Source organism: Microplitis mediator, chromosome 5 (genome assembly GCF_029852145.1).
Source record: "Microplitis mediator isolate UGA2020A chromosome 5, iyMicMedi2.1, whole genome shotgun sequence".
Classification (NCBI taxonomy): Eukaryota; Metazoa; Arthropoda; class Insecta; order Hymenoptera; family Braconidae; genus Microplitis; species Microplitis mediator.
The window spans coordinates 7456950-7474380 of NC_079973.1; the positions used below are offsets into that span (position 1 = coordinate 7456950).

General features: G+C 29.8%; 2 protein-coding genes across 7 annotated transcripts in view; one reads left to right on the forward strand and one right to left on the reverse strand.

The window, feature by feature from the left end:
• Positions 1-17431, forward strand: part of LOC130668076 (guanine nucleotide-releasing factor 2) — a 112672-nt gene that overhangs the window by 58254 nt on the left and 36987 nt on the right. The window lies entirely within an intron of this gene.
• LOC130668083 (low-density lipoprotein receptor-related protein 8-like) lies at positions 3259-5281 on the reverse strand. Its single transcript, XM_057470152.1, has 2 exons — positions 4694-5281; positions 3259-4614 (listed from the first exon to the last, which is right to left on the reverse strand). Exons 1-2 carry the CDS (start codon positions 4950-4952, stop codon positions 4358-4360), a joined length of 516 nt encoding a protein of 171 aa, XP_057326135.1. The 5' UTR covers positions 4953-5281; the 3' UTR covers positions 3259-4357.

Genomic DNA, 17431 nt, shown 5'->3' on the forward strand with positions numbered 1-17431 from the left:
CATACATGCACACATTTGCACACACACACACACACACACACACACACACACACACACACACACACACACACACACACACACACACACACACACACACACACACACACACACACACACACACACACACACACACACACACACACACACACACATATAAATTAATATAAATTTATTTAAGTATTAAAACTCCGGACCGGAGTGAATGGGGAGTGAAATAAAATTCGCGTCACTCCGCAATCACTCCGCTAAAAAAAAATTCCCAATTCACTCCGCATGCGGAGTGATTTTTTTTAAAACTCCGAGTGGCGGAGTGAATGCGGAGTGAATTCGGATTTAATTTCACTCCGAATTCACTCCGGATTCACTCCGGATTTTTTACAGTGCAGTGTGTCCGGATCGATACATTTGATCTGATTTTTGTCTCACTGGACTGCATTTGAACTAGTTGATCTGTTTTCGATCTTTTATAAAAATTTTAATTTGTTGTTTTAACTAACAATTGCGTTACGAGCCGACAAAACTAGATTAAATCATGGACTTGTCATATTTTCATTAATTGAATATTTTTTATAATTATTCTCTAAGTTTCAGAATTGATTATGTTTTGTTTCCATTTACTTAGTGTCTTTTGTTTAAAAATTCCAGCAGTTAATGATAGTTTGGCAACTTTATTTTTTAGTTGCCTCGACTGAATATTTATAATACTGAATAATATTACTCTTAAAATGTCAAGAAATTTTTCTTGTTTACTGGATAAAGTCAAAAAATATTGTGGCATTAGAACCCATCAAAATTCTTGTGACACCTTATTATGAAACGCATTAGCATGTTCCAAATATCAAGAAAATTAAAATAAATTTATAAATCTAAATTATTATTATTTTTTTTATTTGTAGAAAGTCCTGTTTTTAATCTAACGGCGATGAAAAAACAGACTAAATATAATACGAAAACCACTCTGATATTGGCCTGGATAAAAATAGTACGGACAAAAACCTATTAAATTCCCATACTAAATAAATATGATAAAAACCCAAATCAAATACAAAATATTTGAATTTGTCATTTATTTTGAAACAGACCTAATTTTTCGACCCGGGTGATGAGAGTGTTTTTTAACACATTTAAAAAATTAAACATGTCATCGCGCATTTTACAAAATTTTGTTTAAATTTTTCAAGTGTCTAAAACTGGCTCTAAGGCAGCCAAAAACGGTACCTCTACTCTATTAAACCCTTTGTCGATTAAAAAAATTCAATACTTGGTGAACATTTTTCAGGAGATGTTAATATATATTTATTTTTGCATTGACATTTATTATCAATGCAAATAGAATGTTCAGCTCCACATTGTTCGTCATCCTGGCAATATCCTTCCAAAAGTGATGCACATATAGCATCATTTTTTATGATATGATGTGGTCTACAAGTACATATTTTATTTTCTGAGCATTTCATATGCATTAAATCTTTACAATCATGATCATTGTTACAAGTCTTGTCCAGTTTAGCTAAAAAAAAACTCCTGTATTAATTTTAATTTGAAATTTACCATGAGATGAGTTTTAAGGCGCGTTAAAACATTCGCTTGAAGTCGACTTATATTATTACGTATTTAAACAAATAAACTTACTTGGTATGCATTTATATTTTAAGTCTAGTGTATATGAAGGTTTACAAATACAGCGATGATTAGAACAAAAAGAATTTTTTTCTACACATTCGTCATCTGTCAAACATGTATCTTTCATTAGTACACATCTTCCGTTTTTTCTTTTACTGAAGTTAGGCATACAGTCACATTTTTTGCTTTCAGAACAAATAGCATCATATATACTAAAACAATCGAGATTATTTTCACAATAATCTCCTAAACGCACTAGAATCAAATACATAACAATCAAATTTATGCAGGGTAAAATTTAAGAAACTTTTGACATATTGAAAAAATGAGAATAAAATACCTGGGTCGGTACATGCAAATACACTGAGATCTGCATTCCATCCGACTATTCTGCATGTTTGATTCTTTTCACAACATGGATTTTCAAAATATGGGTTACACTAATCATAAAAAATTATTTTACCTTCAAGAGACCGTACATAAAAATAATTATTACTTTTTAACATTAAATAAGCTTACGCGAGTCTGATGAAAAACACATTGACGAATTGGATTTTCTCCATAACCATCAATAATATCCGTAAGCTGTAAAATATCCGCTTTAGTTAACGCAAGGATCATGAATATAATTTTTATTGCCATTTCGTTTTATTATTTAGCCAATTAAATTGTCTATTAAAATCTGAATAAAAATTATAATTATAATTTTGAATAACGTGAGTAATTAAAAATTAAAATTAATAGTATAAAAAAATTTGTTACCTACTCATTTGAAACGTCAACTCACAATGTTGCCACAATTCGTTCAATTTAGAAAGAAGTTTATTCTATTTTTGTATTAAATAATCGATAACAAAGTAGAAAAAAAACCAACAGTATAAAGTATAATGATCTCAAAATAAAAAAGTTACGACGAAATTATGGAATAGTTTTTAATTTTATTACAACTCTACAAAACAACTAAAAATACACTAAAAAGTAAACGCGCGCGCATTTACAGTCTAATAGAATTAAATGAATTAATTCCCTGCAAACAAACTCATTTTGATAACAAGTTGAATGGTATTGATGATAATAAAATTATTTATTGGATATTTATTAATTTGTGGTAATTACAAATACTTAATTACTCGAAATTTATCATTTGTTAATTGCTTAGTCATAGCTAAGAGTAAAGATATTTATTTTAAAAAAATTTGGGAAATCCAAAAGTGCACGCTTCGAACACTCATATTACAATAAAATAAATTATTAATTTTCTTTTTTAATTACAAAATTTTTTAATAAACATGTACCGATTTTTTACACTGTACACTTCTTTTTCTTACATATTATAAATTGACTTCGATATTTTTTTTTGTTCTGAGTATAGGGATTTAAAAGCAGTAAGTAAAAGTTAATGCTATTTATAAGCAGTTATAATAAATGTTTTTATTTATTGAGAAGCAACTATTTCGAGGCAAAAGAAACACTAGATTTGCTATATAATACAGCTAAGACCATTACAGGAGCTCAAAAATTTCATATAATTATTCGAAAAAGCGACGAAACTGTATTACAAACGTTTTTAATTATTTCCGTGTTCTTTTAACAATTTTACACAATTTATAATGTGTAAGAAAAACCAGTGTACAGTGTCAAAAATCGGTACTAATAATAATTTATAGGGAAAAAACAATTCTTTCAATTTTCAAAAATCGAAAAAAATGAGTAATTATGGAAGGCCCACTACCGGACCGGGCTTAAAAGTCGATTATAGAGCACAACCTCTACTGCTATCGCGTCCGAGGTTTGCAAAAATATTAAACAGTTATTGTCGAGCTTTTCGATAATTTATTTATGTTTTATCAACTCATAATTTCCAATTACACAAAAATCGTTTTTTATCATCATAAAATAATTTTGGCTATTGGTAATGTAAAATAACTAGTACCCGATCAGGGAACTAGTACCTGATCACTCATGTATTTTATATATCTATATTTACAAAAATTTACTAAATATAGATTTATAAATACATGGAGTGATCGAGTACTACACGCAAATAATTTTTGACATCTAGCCAAAGCTAAATGTTTACTATGTTGTTAGTTGAAATTGCACTTCATTTATATGCTATCGAGCAGTATATTTTACAATGTGCATAGGAAAAATTTAGATATTTTCTACATGTCCTCATAGCATCACATTTTTTGGGTCATTTTTACTGAAAATTTCTCTGCGTGTAGTTCCCTGATCGAGTACTAGGTCTTTTATTTTATTATTTTTTTTTATCATCTACAACACGAGTTTGATGTATCAGTTATAATTTTTAGACTGAAAAATGAAGATGGTTAAATTTTGAACAGTAATTAGTTTTTTTAATGCAAATTATGCCCATTTAGAATGTATTGGCCGGTTCTATGTCCTTAAATTAGCCTTCTCTGTATTGGCACTGGTTATTTATACAAACAGAATTTCTGGGAAAACATAAATTATTATCATCACAAAATCCACCTATTACTGGTACACATTTTGAATTTTCTAAAATTATATTATTTTTCCTACAAGCACATATTTTATTTTCCAAACATTCAGCATGCAAAATTTCTTGGCAGTCATCATTAGATTCGCATGATTGTCCTAATTTTGCTACATTAAGAGAATAAATTTTTTTAATGTTAAAACCGAAGGATCGCTCTTATTTTGAATTATAATTAATTCAATAAAATCATCAATTTAATAAATAAATTATTTAATTACTTGGTATGCATTGATTGTTTGATCTCTGTAAGTAATTAGGTTTGCATTGACAGGTATTGAATGAACAAACAGAATTTTCGGGTGCACACTTTTCATAAAACCAACAGTATTCATCTAGAAGTGGCAAACACGTGGAGTTATTCACTATGATGTGATTTTTTTTGCATTCACATTGATGATTGTCTGAACAGGATAAATGCAAGACATCTTCACAATCAAGTATATCCAAACAGAACTTTCCGAGCTTTGCTAAAGTTTAATTAAACGTTCATGTTTTTCCATCTTAAACTCATAATTGCACAATTAATTAAAAATCATTTAATCTTACTTGGTACACATTTGTCAATTGATATAGATTTCAAATGAGCTTTGCATTGACATTTATTATCAATGCAAACAGAATTATCTGCTCCACATTGTTCGTCATGCTGACAATATCCTCCCAAAAGTGATGCACATGTAGCGTTATTTTTTATAACATGATGTGGTCTACAAGTACATATTTTATTTTCTGAGCATTTCATATGCAGTAAATCTTTACAATCATCATCATTGCTACAAGTCGTTCCCAATAATTCTACAAACATCACATATCAATTAACATAAATTACATAAGATTAGTAATAATTTAAAAATAAAATATCAAGGACTGAATTTTTTTACTTGGTATACATCTATTATCAAATGTAAGTCAATTGTCATCTTTACAATGACAATTATAATTTATATCAATGAGATCATCATTTGCACATGCATTATCATTTTCACAAAATCCGCCCAAAACTGGTGCACAAGTAGCATTATTTTGTATAACATGATTTGGCTTACACACACACGTCTTTTCATTAGAGCACATTGTATGTATTATATCTCCACAATCGTAATCATTTGAACAAATTTGCCCCAATGACGCTTTAACATCCCGATCACTCATGTATTGATATATCTATATTTACTAAATATAGATGTGTCGTAGACACATCGTAAAATTAGACATTTCATGAACTGTCTAGACATTTAATGAATTGCAGACCGATCTTGTAACAGTCATTCTGTTACACGAAGTGACTTAAATTTTTAGGCATTTCATGAAATGCAACAGGGCTTCAGATAGATCGTGTAACGTTTTATGATTACATGAAATGTCTAAGTTATTTAGACACTTCGTGAAATGTCCATTGCCGGTATTGCTGATTGTGTAATACCTAGTCGTGATAGATGTGAATGTGAATCAAATAAAAAATTGAATCAAATTTTATGTATTATTACCTGGTACGCTAGCATGGCATTTACAGTTTCTTTTACGGGATGAAATCGGCATGAATACTCTGTTATCTCTGAGGGGAGCTGTTAAAAACTGCAGCGGTGGACAGGGATACTTTCAATGCTCGTGTAGAGCTTCGGACATGCATTGCACAACTAAAAGATGTGCTAGTAGAAAAGCAAACGTGTCACGTAATAATAGATAACATGCTAGCTTACTATGAATTAATAAATAAAATTTAATTCGCTTTTTTTTTTAATCCACATTCACATCTATCACTTGTAGACATCATACAATCAGCAATACTGGCATTAGGCACTTCACAAACTGTCTAAATAACTTCAACATTTCACATAATTCTGCATTATTACACGATCTGTCTGAAGTCCTATTGCATTTCATGAAATGCCAAAAAATTTTAGACCCTTCGTATAAGAGACTGATCGTTACACGATCTGTTTGCAGTTCATTGACTGTCTAATTTTACGATATGTCTACGACAGATATACAAATACATGAGTGATAAGGTACTAGTTCCCTGATCGGGTACTGGGTCTCTTACTTTATGTAGTTTACTACTATAAACATGTGAAAAATTAAACTCACTTGGTTTGCAATGGTCCTTAAAGTACGATACAAATGCAGGTTTGCAAGTACATTTATTGTTAATGCAAACAGAATTTTTCACCACACAGTCATCATCTGTCCAGCAGGGACTGGTAATTAGTGGTGCGCATTTTGTTTCGGTTACTGCAGCATAGCCAGGCCCACATTCACACTTATTATTGCTATTACATATCGCATGGCCTATACTCCAACAACTTAAATGGTTTCTACAATACTCCCCTAATTGTACTGAAATTAATTATTTTCTTCAATGTAATATCACACGGAAAAAAATTAATCGTGAATGCAACATGATGCAGTCTTGGTAAATAAACATGATGAAATCATGTTGCATTCACATGATTTGTCATGTTGCATTCACATGATAGTCATGTTGCGGTAACATGAGAAAATCATGTGGCATTCACATGATTTGTCATGTTGCATTCACATGATAATCATGTTGCGGTAACATGAGAAAAATCATGTTGCATTCACATGATTTTTCATGTTGCATTCACATGATTATCTCATGTTACCGCAACATGATTATCATGTGAATGCAACATGACAAATCATGTGAATGCAACATGATTTTTCTCATGTTACCGCAACATGATTATCATGTGAATGCAACATGACAAATCATGTGAATGCAACATGATTTCATCATGTTTATTTACCAAGACTGCATCATGTTGCATTCACGATTAATTTTTTTCCGTGCAGTAGTATTGATAAAAAATTTACAAAACCAGTGACTTGCACAGTAAAAAATATTGTGTTAAAATCAACACAATTTGTGTGTTAGAAACGGTCCACACAATATTTGTGTTATTTTTCAACACAGACTATTTGTGTTGAATTTCAACACAAAATTTGTGTTAAAATTTCAACACAAAATTCGAGTAATATAAAAAGTAACTTCAACACTTTTTAAATGTTAATGGTGACACAAAAAAAAATGTTAACTTTTATATTTGTACCATGGATTATTTTTAGGTTATCAAAAGTGTCAACAATTATTATTTAACATTGAACTATTTTGTGATAGTAAACATGATCCTAAAGTTAGCAGACAGTTAACAATTTTTGAATTTTTTTATCAAGAAATCAATTACGAAAAAAAATAAATAATAAAAATGTGCGCACGTAGAAAAGTAAAAAAGCTACAGATGCAATTTTTTAAATATTTTTTTTTTTTTAACTATACGAATCATGAACTTTGTCAACTTAATTTTTTCATGTCCAATTGAAAATAAATAAAATCAATGTCACAAAAATAATAACTAACCAAGCAAAATTGATGATTAATGGCAGTTCCCGCGTGAATAGAAGGAAGACATTTTTTTTAACACAATTCAACTTTCGTTTCAACACTTTTTTTGTGTTGATTTTAAAGTAACACTTAATAAATGTTGATAATATCGATTTTTGTACTAGATAACACTTTTAAAGTGTTGAATAGGAGATCGATTGAAAATTTTAAAGTAACACAAAGAATTGTGTTGATTTGACACAAAATAATCAACACAAAAAATTTAACACGGACCGTTTTTAACACAGATACACAATATTTTTTACTGTGTGCTGATGTGAAAATAATTGGAATAATACCTGGCCCTAAGCACGCCGAAACATCTACATCTTCTTTCAATCCGACTAATCTGCATGTGTTATTTTGTTCACAACACGGTTCTTGATGATAAGGATTACACTAAAAATGAAAAAAATGTCTCATATTGAAAAAGTTTTATACGAAACTTGAATATTTTACATATTACTTACACGAGTCCGATATTGAACGCACCAATTAATCGAACCATTTCCATTTCCATCAATTATATCATCAAGCCGTACAATACTTGCTCGACTTAGAGAGAAAATCATAAATAAAATTATAATCCCCATATTTAATCGAAACGACAACACAAAAAAGAGAATTGAAATAAAGACTGAGTAAAAGTATTGAAAGTTTTTTTTCAATTTTATGTGATTTTTATTGTTTACAATTTTTTGTATTATTACAGTAATTTTGTACATATGACACTTATATTTTAGAGACCTCGACAATTTCTTAATCCAGATACGACTTATTTTATATAGTTGATTTCATTTTATTGATTGTACAATTAAATGAATGATAAATAATTTTTATGAGGGGAAAAGTTTCATAAAAACCTAATGAAGTTTATGATTAATATTTACGCACTAGTAATACTTAAAAAATTCAAAGATATAAAAATTTTGTCCGTGTTGATATTCTGATTTTGTTATTTTATTTTACCTTACCGGAAATGTAGACATCAATGTGGAAAAAACCAATGAATATAGAATGTCCCAATAGTTAAAAAAAATGAACTTTTAATTTTATTCCTCATTAAACAATTAATGGATAAATTTTTTAAATTTAATCTAAAATTACGCGATACCAGATAATTAAATTTATTACTCAATCGTAAGATTTCTTTCAATTATCTGTTCTAAAATTTTATTCTTTTTTAAATTATTTTTTTCCCAAGTTTCAATTATTGAATTTGATTTCTTTTTTTATTCTTCAATCTAAACTAATAATTTTAAATCTTCGATATCGCATTTTTATCTTGAGGATTTGCTGGATCTGACTGAAAGAAGTAGACCGATAGTGTGTGTGGAGAATTGGTCCCCGGCGGGTTTCGGATCAGCAATTCTCAAGCGGACAGAGAAAATGCAGAAAGACAATTCAACGAGCGTAATTGTAACTTCCTTGATCCTCTTTGCTTCTCTGGTAGTGGCAGTGGTTCCTCGCGTTTCACGCCATTAAATTTAGCAATAAAATAAATCGCTTGAGCTTTTCCTCTTCTTTCTCTCTCTGTCTTTATATAAACGTAAACCCCACTCAACTCAAGGCAGAGTACATACAACACTGGACCTCCGTGGTCCTCTGTCTCGTTATTCCACTATTTTTACCTCCGCCAACCTCGAGTTCCAACCTCTTTACCTCCTCCGCGCCTTTATAATCTAGCTTCATCTACCCATTCCCATTTTCGAGATAACTCTCTCGCTCCATCGCTCGTTTAATACCTTCCTATCGCAAATTTTTAATGGCTGGCCTCCGAGACTCATCGGCTAGACCAGTTGTCATTAATCTTCAATATCGTACTCGAAAAGTTTGAATAAAAAATAAACTGCGACCATAAAAAAAAGATTAATAAAATTGCCATAAAAAAAATTACAAAGTCAATGAGATTTTTATACAGTACATAAGCTATATATAGGGTCATTCAAACATCGAAAAATGTATTTTAATTTTTTGACAGAATTGAAAAATTATGGCTGATAAAAAAAGGGAAGACGAAATGGACCTCCTAAGAATAGATTTCCGGTAGTAGAATTTTTTTCAGTATTTCAACTTTTTTTGAATCCTTAAATGGATAGTAAATGTCACTATTGTTTAGCCATTATAGAAATAAAAATTCAAAATGAGAAGCAAGATGAGCTGCCAAAAAAATTTTTTTATCTACAAAATTCGCTTACTTCTTGGATCTTATTCAAGTTTGAAGTGCCCCCAAAAAATTTTCAGTCAAAAGCCAAAAACTAAAAACTTTCAGCTTCAATATTTTTTTTGTTGTTTATTTGAAATTATTTCTCTTGACCAAAGCATTTTTAATAATTTGTAATTTAAAAAATAAATTGTATACAATTAAAGTGTCAATCAATAATTTTTCTACTAAAAATTTTAATTAATTCGAAAATAAAAGTAACAAAATAAAGAAATTACTCATTTATTTCAGAAAAATTTAAGAAAAAACTGCATGGTCCGAATTGCCCCATAGCCATAATTTTCATTTTGACACCTCGTACATTTTCTAAGATAAATTTTTAACGGACCATTTCGCCCTTCATATTGTAATTATAAAAAATTTCACAGGACTCATTTTACCCTCATTTTCTCTAGTCATTAACAATCACAAAGAGAATAATAGTATAAAGTCCAGTATTTAAACGGCTTCTTTTTTGTTAAACAAAGAAAAGGGTTTAAAAAGAGCTTGTCTGAACAAGAAACGCGAAATATCTATATCGTTAACGCTAGTCGTTTTACTATACAGTATTCATCTCTGGGTACGGGAATATGAGAATACTTATGTATACACTGAGGCTGGTTAAAGCTTTTGAGTTTGTTAGCCTGCACGACCATATCGCAAATGAGCTTTTCCGCTACCCAAAACTACTCAACATTTTCTTAACGACACGCAAAGCTATACGAGTACGGTACGCCACTGGTGCTACGCTCTAAGTGTTCTCAAGTCGTTCTATGACTCAGACAAGTCGTCAAACTTTACCGGTTATTAGACTCATCTGACAACAACACTCCAATAAGCTAAGCGACTAATTTTCATTTTTTTTTATCTCCTTATTACTTTTTTTTTTTTCTTTTATTAAACTTTTACGCTCAAGCTCTTTGTTACAATCAAAGTTTTACATTAATTAAAAAGTTTTTACAAAGCACTTGAGTTTAACTAAACAATTATAAAAATAAAAATACCACTACTGAAAATAAAGTTTAAATAAAAGTTTTTATTTGTCAAAATATTTCATTCCTCAAGTTATTTTTCAGTAGACAGATTAATTTTTTTTTTATAAAAATAAATTGTAAAAAAAATTTACGGTTTTCCAAGCGGAAAATTTTAAATTAATTTAAAACTAGTAGTAAATTCCGTCTATGTTCAGACATTAATGAATAAAATTCTACTTAATATTGAAAAAAAAAATCTGAAGCCATTATCGTTAAATTATCCCGCTATTTTATTAGAGTGTTATCTTAAAGAGTCATGAGTGGTAAACATTTTGTTTTTCTCATCTTTATCCTTGTCTCAATATATTTACCGTTGTTTTTTCTTTTAGTCATCAAACATTGCGAGGGTCCGGGAAACTGGATCCTTAATGGATCCACTGTTTGTGTCTGAAAGAGGGTCGCCACCTATTCATTTCAGTATTTTCTCTCATAAACCCTTTCTTTAAGTCCTCAATCCATCTTTATCTATCATCCTACATCCAGAGCTTTCTCCAGCTCTTTTTCCTCGTCATCTATCTCCACTGTCTCCTTTTACTCCTTCTAAAATCGTTTTACTATTTTCCATTGCTTTTTATCCTCTGGCTTCTCTTATACGTCTGTGAAACCCTCGAAAAGCAATTCTACCGTTCTATTGTTCCCAGTTCGTTTGCATTATTACTATATACATATACATATGTACATACATTTCTATATAGATATATAAATATATTGGTCTCTTGGTAAATTCAATGGAATAGTCGCATGATTCGTTTTCTACATTTGAGTTGCTTGCATGCGCCATCGATTCTGATAGAGTTGCTTTGAAATAAAAAAAATGATTATATATATACATATACATATATATGTATATAACGCAATCTCATTTTGTTTTGTCGATTATTTATTTTATTTCTTTCTATAACTCCCGTCCCGTCTGTTTATTTAAACTCTTCATCTTTAAAAAAAAAAAAAAAGAAAAAAAAAAAAATTTCTTTTGCGTTAAAGAAATGAATTTATTTTTCATAAAAAAATATATATTATAATGTTAATAAAATTTTATTATGATAAAATCAATAAAAAAGTTATACATTCGGAATACAGAAATTCAGATAAAGTTTTATTTTCTCTTTGATACTGATGACAAGTTTACTATTTTGAAAAGTTTTTATTCCTTTTTACAAGTTTAACATAAACTTAAAAATCAAACTCTTGCTTCTTCGGTTCAAACTTTTACTGAATAAAGAAAAAAATAATAATAATAAACGTAAATGTAAATGTAAACTAAAAAGTTTTTGATTTAAATTATATTAAAAAAAAAAAAACAATTTTCAAATTCAAATTTTATTCATATTATTCATTGTATCATTTTTAATCTAATGAATATACATTTTAAATTTATCTGTTATTTGTTACACTGTAAAAAATCATCGGGGTGTCCAAGCGGTGTAGGTGTTAAAATTATCGGTGTTAAATTTACCGCCGAAAGCGGTGTGAAAATAACGCCGCCATCGGTGTAGATATTCTTTACCGTTAAAATTACTGTTAAAATATTTTATTTTGTGAATATTTTTACTTACTCGATCACTATACTTGTTAATAAATGATATTTTTTATTAATTTTCATAAAGAACTGACATTTTTTGTGTTTTATAATCTTTAAAGTTAATACTCCAAGCGGACGCAATTTACACCAGCATTACTCCACTTTTACACCTGTTACCCCGCTTTTACACCGGTTTTACTCCGCTTTTGGACCGGTTACCTCGCTTTAACACCGGTATTTTTAACACCGGTGTGTTACTTCTCCTACACCGGTGTAATTTCATTTTTAAATCGGGCGGAGTTAAAACGAGTCCATTTTTAACACCGCTCTTTTTACAGTGTATTAATAAATTAAAATATATTTTATCTAAAAACATTTGTATAATCATAAATAAAATGACAAAAAATATTTTGAATCAATTCCAATATATTTTGTCGCAAGCAATTTCTGGCAATAGTAAAAAATAAAAAAAAAATATCCATAGACATTTATAATATATGATATCGAGTTATCGAAAATTCCCTGCTGTAAACTAGTATCTCCAGACACGTAACTACGAGGTAATAGCTACAAGGAAGACATTATCATTGGTCCAGAGAATCGATTTGTTCACTTAATTCACCTCCCAACGACGCAGTGCACTCCCTTGTGAATTCTCAATACCATTGAGACATATAATACAGAGTTGAGTCATAGACACTGAATGAGGATGTTGGGAGGTTTGAAACTCAATAGGAAGGGAAGTTTGTATCTCCCATTAAATAGTCCGACCATCTCCAGCATCTCCATGATCTCCAACCACCCAGTTTTACTAATATCTCTGGCGGACCGTGAAATTCCAACTGGAAACGGTTCGCGGCATTCCCTGGACATTGAACCACGTAATTGCATCGTTTGCTGCAAACTGCATGAATTCTATCTTCACCCTTGGCACTTCCTGTACTCCTGGCACTCCTACACAAACTCCTACACTTCTACATTCCTGTATTCCTGTATACACACTCTCCCTTATCTATATCCTATATCCTTCCGACTTGCTCACTATCATTCCAAGGATATAACGAGCACTTGTGTACACACAACTCATTGTAAACAATAACATTATTATTTATTTTATTGTCTCGTACTTTGTTTATGTTTTAAATCCTTAATTTTATTTTTGTTTGAGCTTTAAGCTTTTTAAAAATGTACACATGTAAATATAAACGGAAATAAATAATGTAGAAATGAAGGAAACAAAGTTTTTTTGTTGACTGTCAAGCAAATTTTATTCTCTACTTTTTGTTTTTTATACATTTGCGTTTGATGTGTCTTTGTAGTTTTTTAAATTTATTTTATATTCTGTTTTTATGTTCAACTAAATTCAGTGAACTCTAACTTATCCTGGAGGCTATCGGCTCAGAATAATTTATTTTTCCATAATACTTCATTGAGTTCATGTCTCGTGATGACATGAGTATATATATGAGTAAATATAGTTTTAAAAAATTTCAAACTTTAAATTTGACGATAATAACTTCATAAATTTTTTATACGAAATATTCCTTTTATTTCCCGAACAAAAAAATTATTTACACAGAGGAAAATAAATTGAAGTTGCAAGTAAATATTACTTGATTAAAGTAAATATGTTATTTTTATAGTGGCAATGATATATATTTTTTTTTAATCAAGTTAATTATCTTTTTCTGAGTAGGCAAGGGCCGAGAAAAATAGGTGATATTTTTTTTTTATTTCATATCGATTTTTTAACGATTGAAAATGTCTGGCTACTGTCAAAATATATTGAAAATTTTATTTCGTATTTGAATTTACGAGTAAATCACCATAACTTATAAATTTTTGAAATACCCGTGTAAAAAATATTCGTTTCAGAAAGATTCCAACAAAGTTCGACATGTGGAGCTTCTAAACTTGAGACAAATTAGAATTTTGAGTGGAACTTTTTTTTAATTTTTGTAATTTTGATGGTAAACACAAAAAGTTTATCTAGTACTTTATACAGGCGGATTTTGAGTAAAAAAAGAACGTTTTTCAAAAATATTTCTCAAAACGTATTTTTACTACATTTTACTCTCGTTCCGAAAAAGTTTTTTTACTAAAAATTCACCTGTGTAAAGTACTAGACAAACTTTTTTTGTTTACTATAAAAATTACAAAGCTTAAAAAAATGTTATAATCTGTCTCAAGTTTAGAAGTTTCATATGCACATGTCGAATTTTTTTGGAATCTTTTTGGAACGAATTTTTTTTACAAGGGTATATAAACAAAAAATTTTTTCGTTTTTTTAAGACTTTCCCATTTTGCCCAGAAGTGAAACAAAATTTTTTCAATGTAAATTCAAAATTTGTGTTATATATTGTAAGTGAGAGTGTCAAGTAAAAATAGTTTACTCGGCCCTCCGCCAAATAATTTTACCAAATTTTGTTGTTATAAAAATTTATTCGAAAGGAATAAAAAAAAAATGTTTTTAATATATTTAGCAAATTAATGAAAAACAGTGACTAAATAAATCCAACTAGTCTATTTAAATAGGTGTATAAATCAAGAAGCTTACTTTGGTTTGTATATTTAATTTAAAAAAATTAGAAATAAAGTTTAGTGAGTTTTTAGTTGGGTTAAACCGATAGTAATCTAAAATGACTTGTACAGAGTAGACTATACTCTCACGAGACAGAGCAAAAAGGCAATATAAATGCTGAAAACATCCAAACTACTGCCACCGTATTTGTATATACATAGAATAGCTAAAATATACACACATACATATACGCACATATATTTATATATATATTTTATATATAATAGACGGTGCAACAACCTCCGGTGGTTATTTCGGTAGATCGTGCCACGGAATGCAAGCACCGAGAAATAGTATGACTAGGATCCTGAACTAAACCGGCAATTTAACGTATTTGTTTCATTTTCAAATGGTATATATACCGTACAAATATATAAATATATTTATATAGTACATGTACAGCTTTGTCATACAGATAAACAAAAATATATTACATGTACGTGGATACAAGCTAGACGTAGATGAATTTCGATAAATATGAGCACAGAGAGCACATAGAGCGCATGATTACCTGGTGAGCATACACTTGGAAAATCCGAATTACACGCTAGGTCATGACTGGAAGCTCACTCTATTCGCCAGTTTATTCGCACCACGAATTACGTTTTGTGTGTATGTCCATCCCTGAACTATCCTAACGAACATGTTGCTCTGCTCTATTCTCTTGCTACTCATCTATACACGCTGCCCCCGCATTGATTTAGTGATGGCTAAATCCATTGTTTTCCTATCTTGTTCGCGTCTGTTTATCATCTAAAATATATAATACAATATTAACAGATAGTATTTATCTCTTAGTGGTTATTCTAATCGTACAAATTCTGTCTATAGAATATCTATTCTGAGTAGAGGTCAAAAATATATTACTGGAAAATTAAATTATTCAATAGGAGTACGAGGGTCTAGACGATATTGATGAATTATTGCTCAAAGTTAAGTCAAAAGGCAAGAGAATAAGTAATGGAATTAATTAAAGTATCAAAATTTGAAGGTAAATTTAAAATTTATGAAAATGTGAACATTTAGAACATGGACTAGGGTGTTGGAACTATTGCTTTCGGGGTTGCTGGGTGATAAATACATGAAAGGGATGATGTTAAAGGGGTCGATAACACGATTCCGATAGGGTGATCATTCTCACCTTGGGCTCGGAGACAGATACCACGGAATATTCTCCCCTGTTCTAGAATCCATTAGTCGATGGGGTTACCTTCAGTTAACGAACCTACCGATAATCAATTTTGATGTTGGGTAATTATCAGCTTCAATATAACTTAAACTTTATTGGTATTAGGGTCGTACTAAGGTAGACTAGTAACTAAGTAGGAGTTTGTTTCAAGTACTGGAATATGCTACACCCAACTTCTCTAAAGTAACTTTGTGGTTTTTCAACAAATTTTCTTATTTAGTTTTTCCTCGTTACTCCATTTCTCATCAGTTTTCCCTTTTCATTTCTACGTCCTCTTATGAATTTCTTGATGGACTTCAGAAGTTTAAGTTTTTTATTTTTTCTCATATATATATATATCAGATTTTCATACTGCTGAAAGCAATCACTCATTCCAGCAGACGTTGCGAAACTACTACTCAAGGGTAGTCGTATATGTGCGCTATAAAACGGAAACGAAGATTTATGTTCTTTACCATTTGACATTTTTATCAAGGACATGAAGGATGAAGGTAAAATATTAGGACCTTGATTAATATCAAATTCAATTTGTTGAATATAAATAAACATTATTATTTTCAACCGTCTAATCATTCGTGATAAATTAGAAAAATTTATTACCCACTACTTCAACCACTTTGACCGTTCAACCTATTGATTTTATAAAATAAATCGTTCAGACCTTTTCTATAGAAAATCTTATCCTCTATAAAAAAAGTGTGATATAATTTTTCCATATCTCGCGTCGTTTGCACAGGGTTTCAATTCAAAGTACAAAGCATTTTTCATCCATTTCGCGGTATTCATTTTTACTCTTATTTTTTTTTTAAATAAAACAGAATTCAAAAGTTTATGTTTACTTAGACCATTGATTGCACAATTTCTACTATGTTATAAAATTTAAATATCGTCAACAAATATTATTTTTATCAACCGTTACCGTGATAAAATTTTAATTTAAAATTTCGTACTCTTGTACAATTTTTTATTTTTATTGTGACCCATTGAAAATATACGTGTGCTTACAAAAGAAAATTTTCAGTAAAGTTTGGATCAGCTGGCAAGATGAATAGAATAGACCGCAGGACTATTTTGGAATTCACTCCACAGTACGTCCTGCGAATTCTGCACACCCTTGCAAATCAACGGTATTTCCATATTAATACAATTGTGTGAAAGCTGTGAGTCGACAATCTATCTGTCTTTGTTAGGCCTGCAGGTGAATGCAGTAACAGCAATTTCATCTGGCAGTGCGTGCTTCTATATATATATATATATATATATATATATATATATATATATATATATATATATATATATATATATATATATATATATATATATATATATATATATATATATATATATAT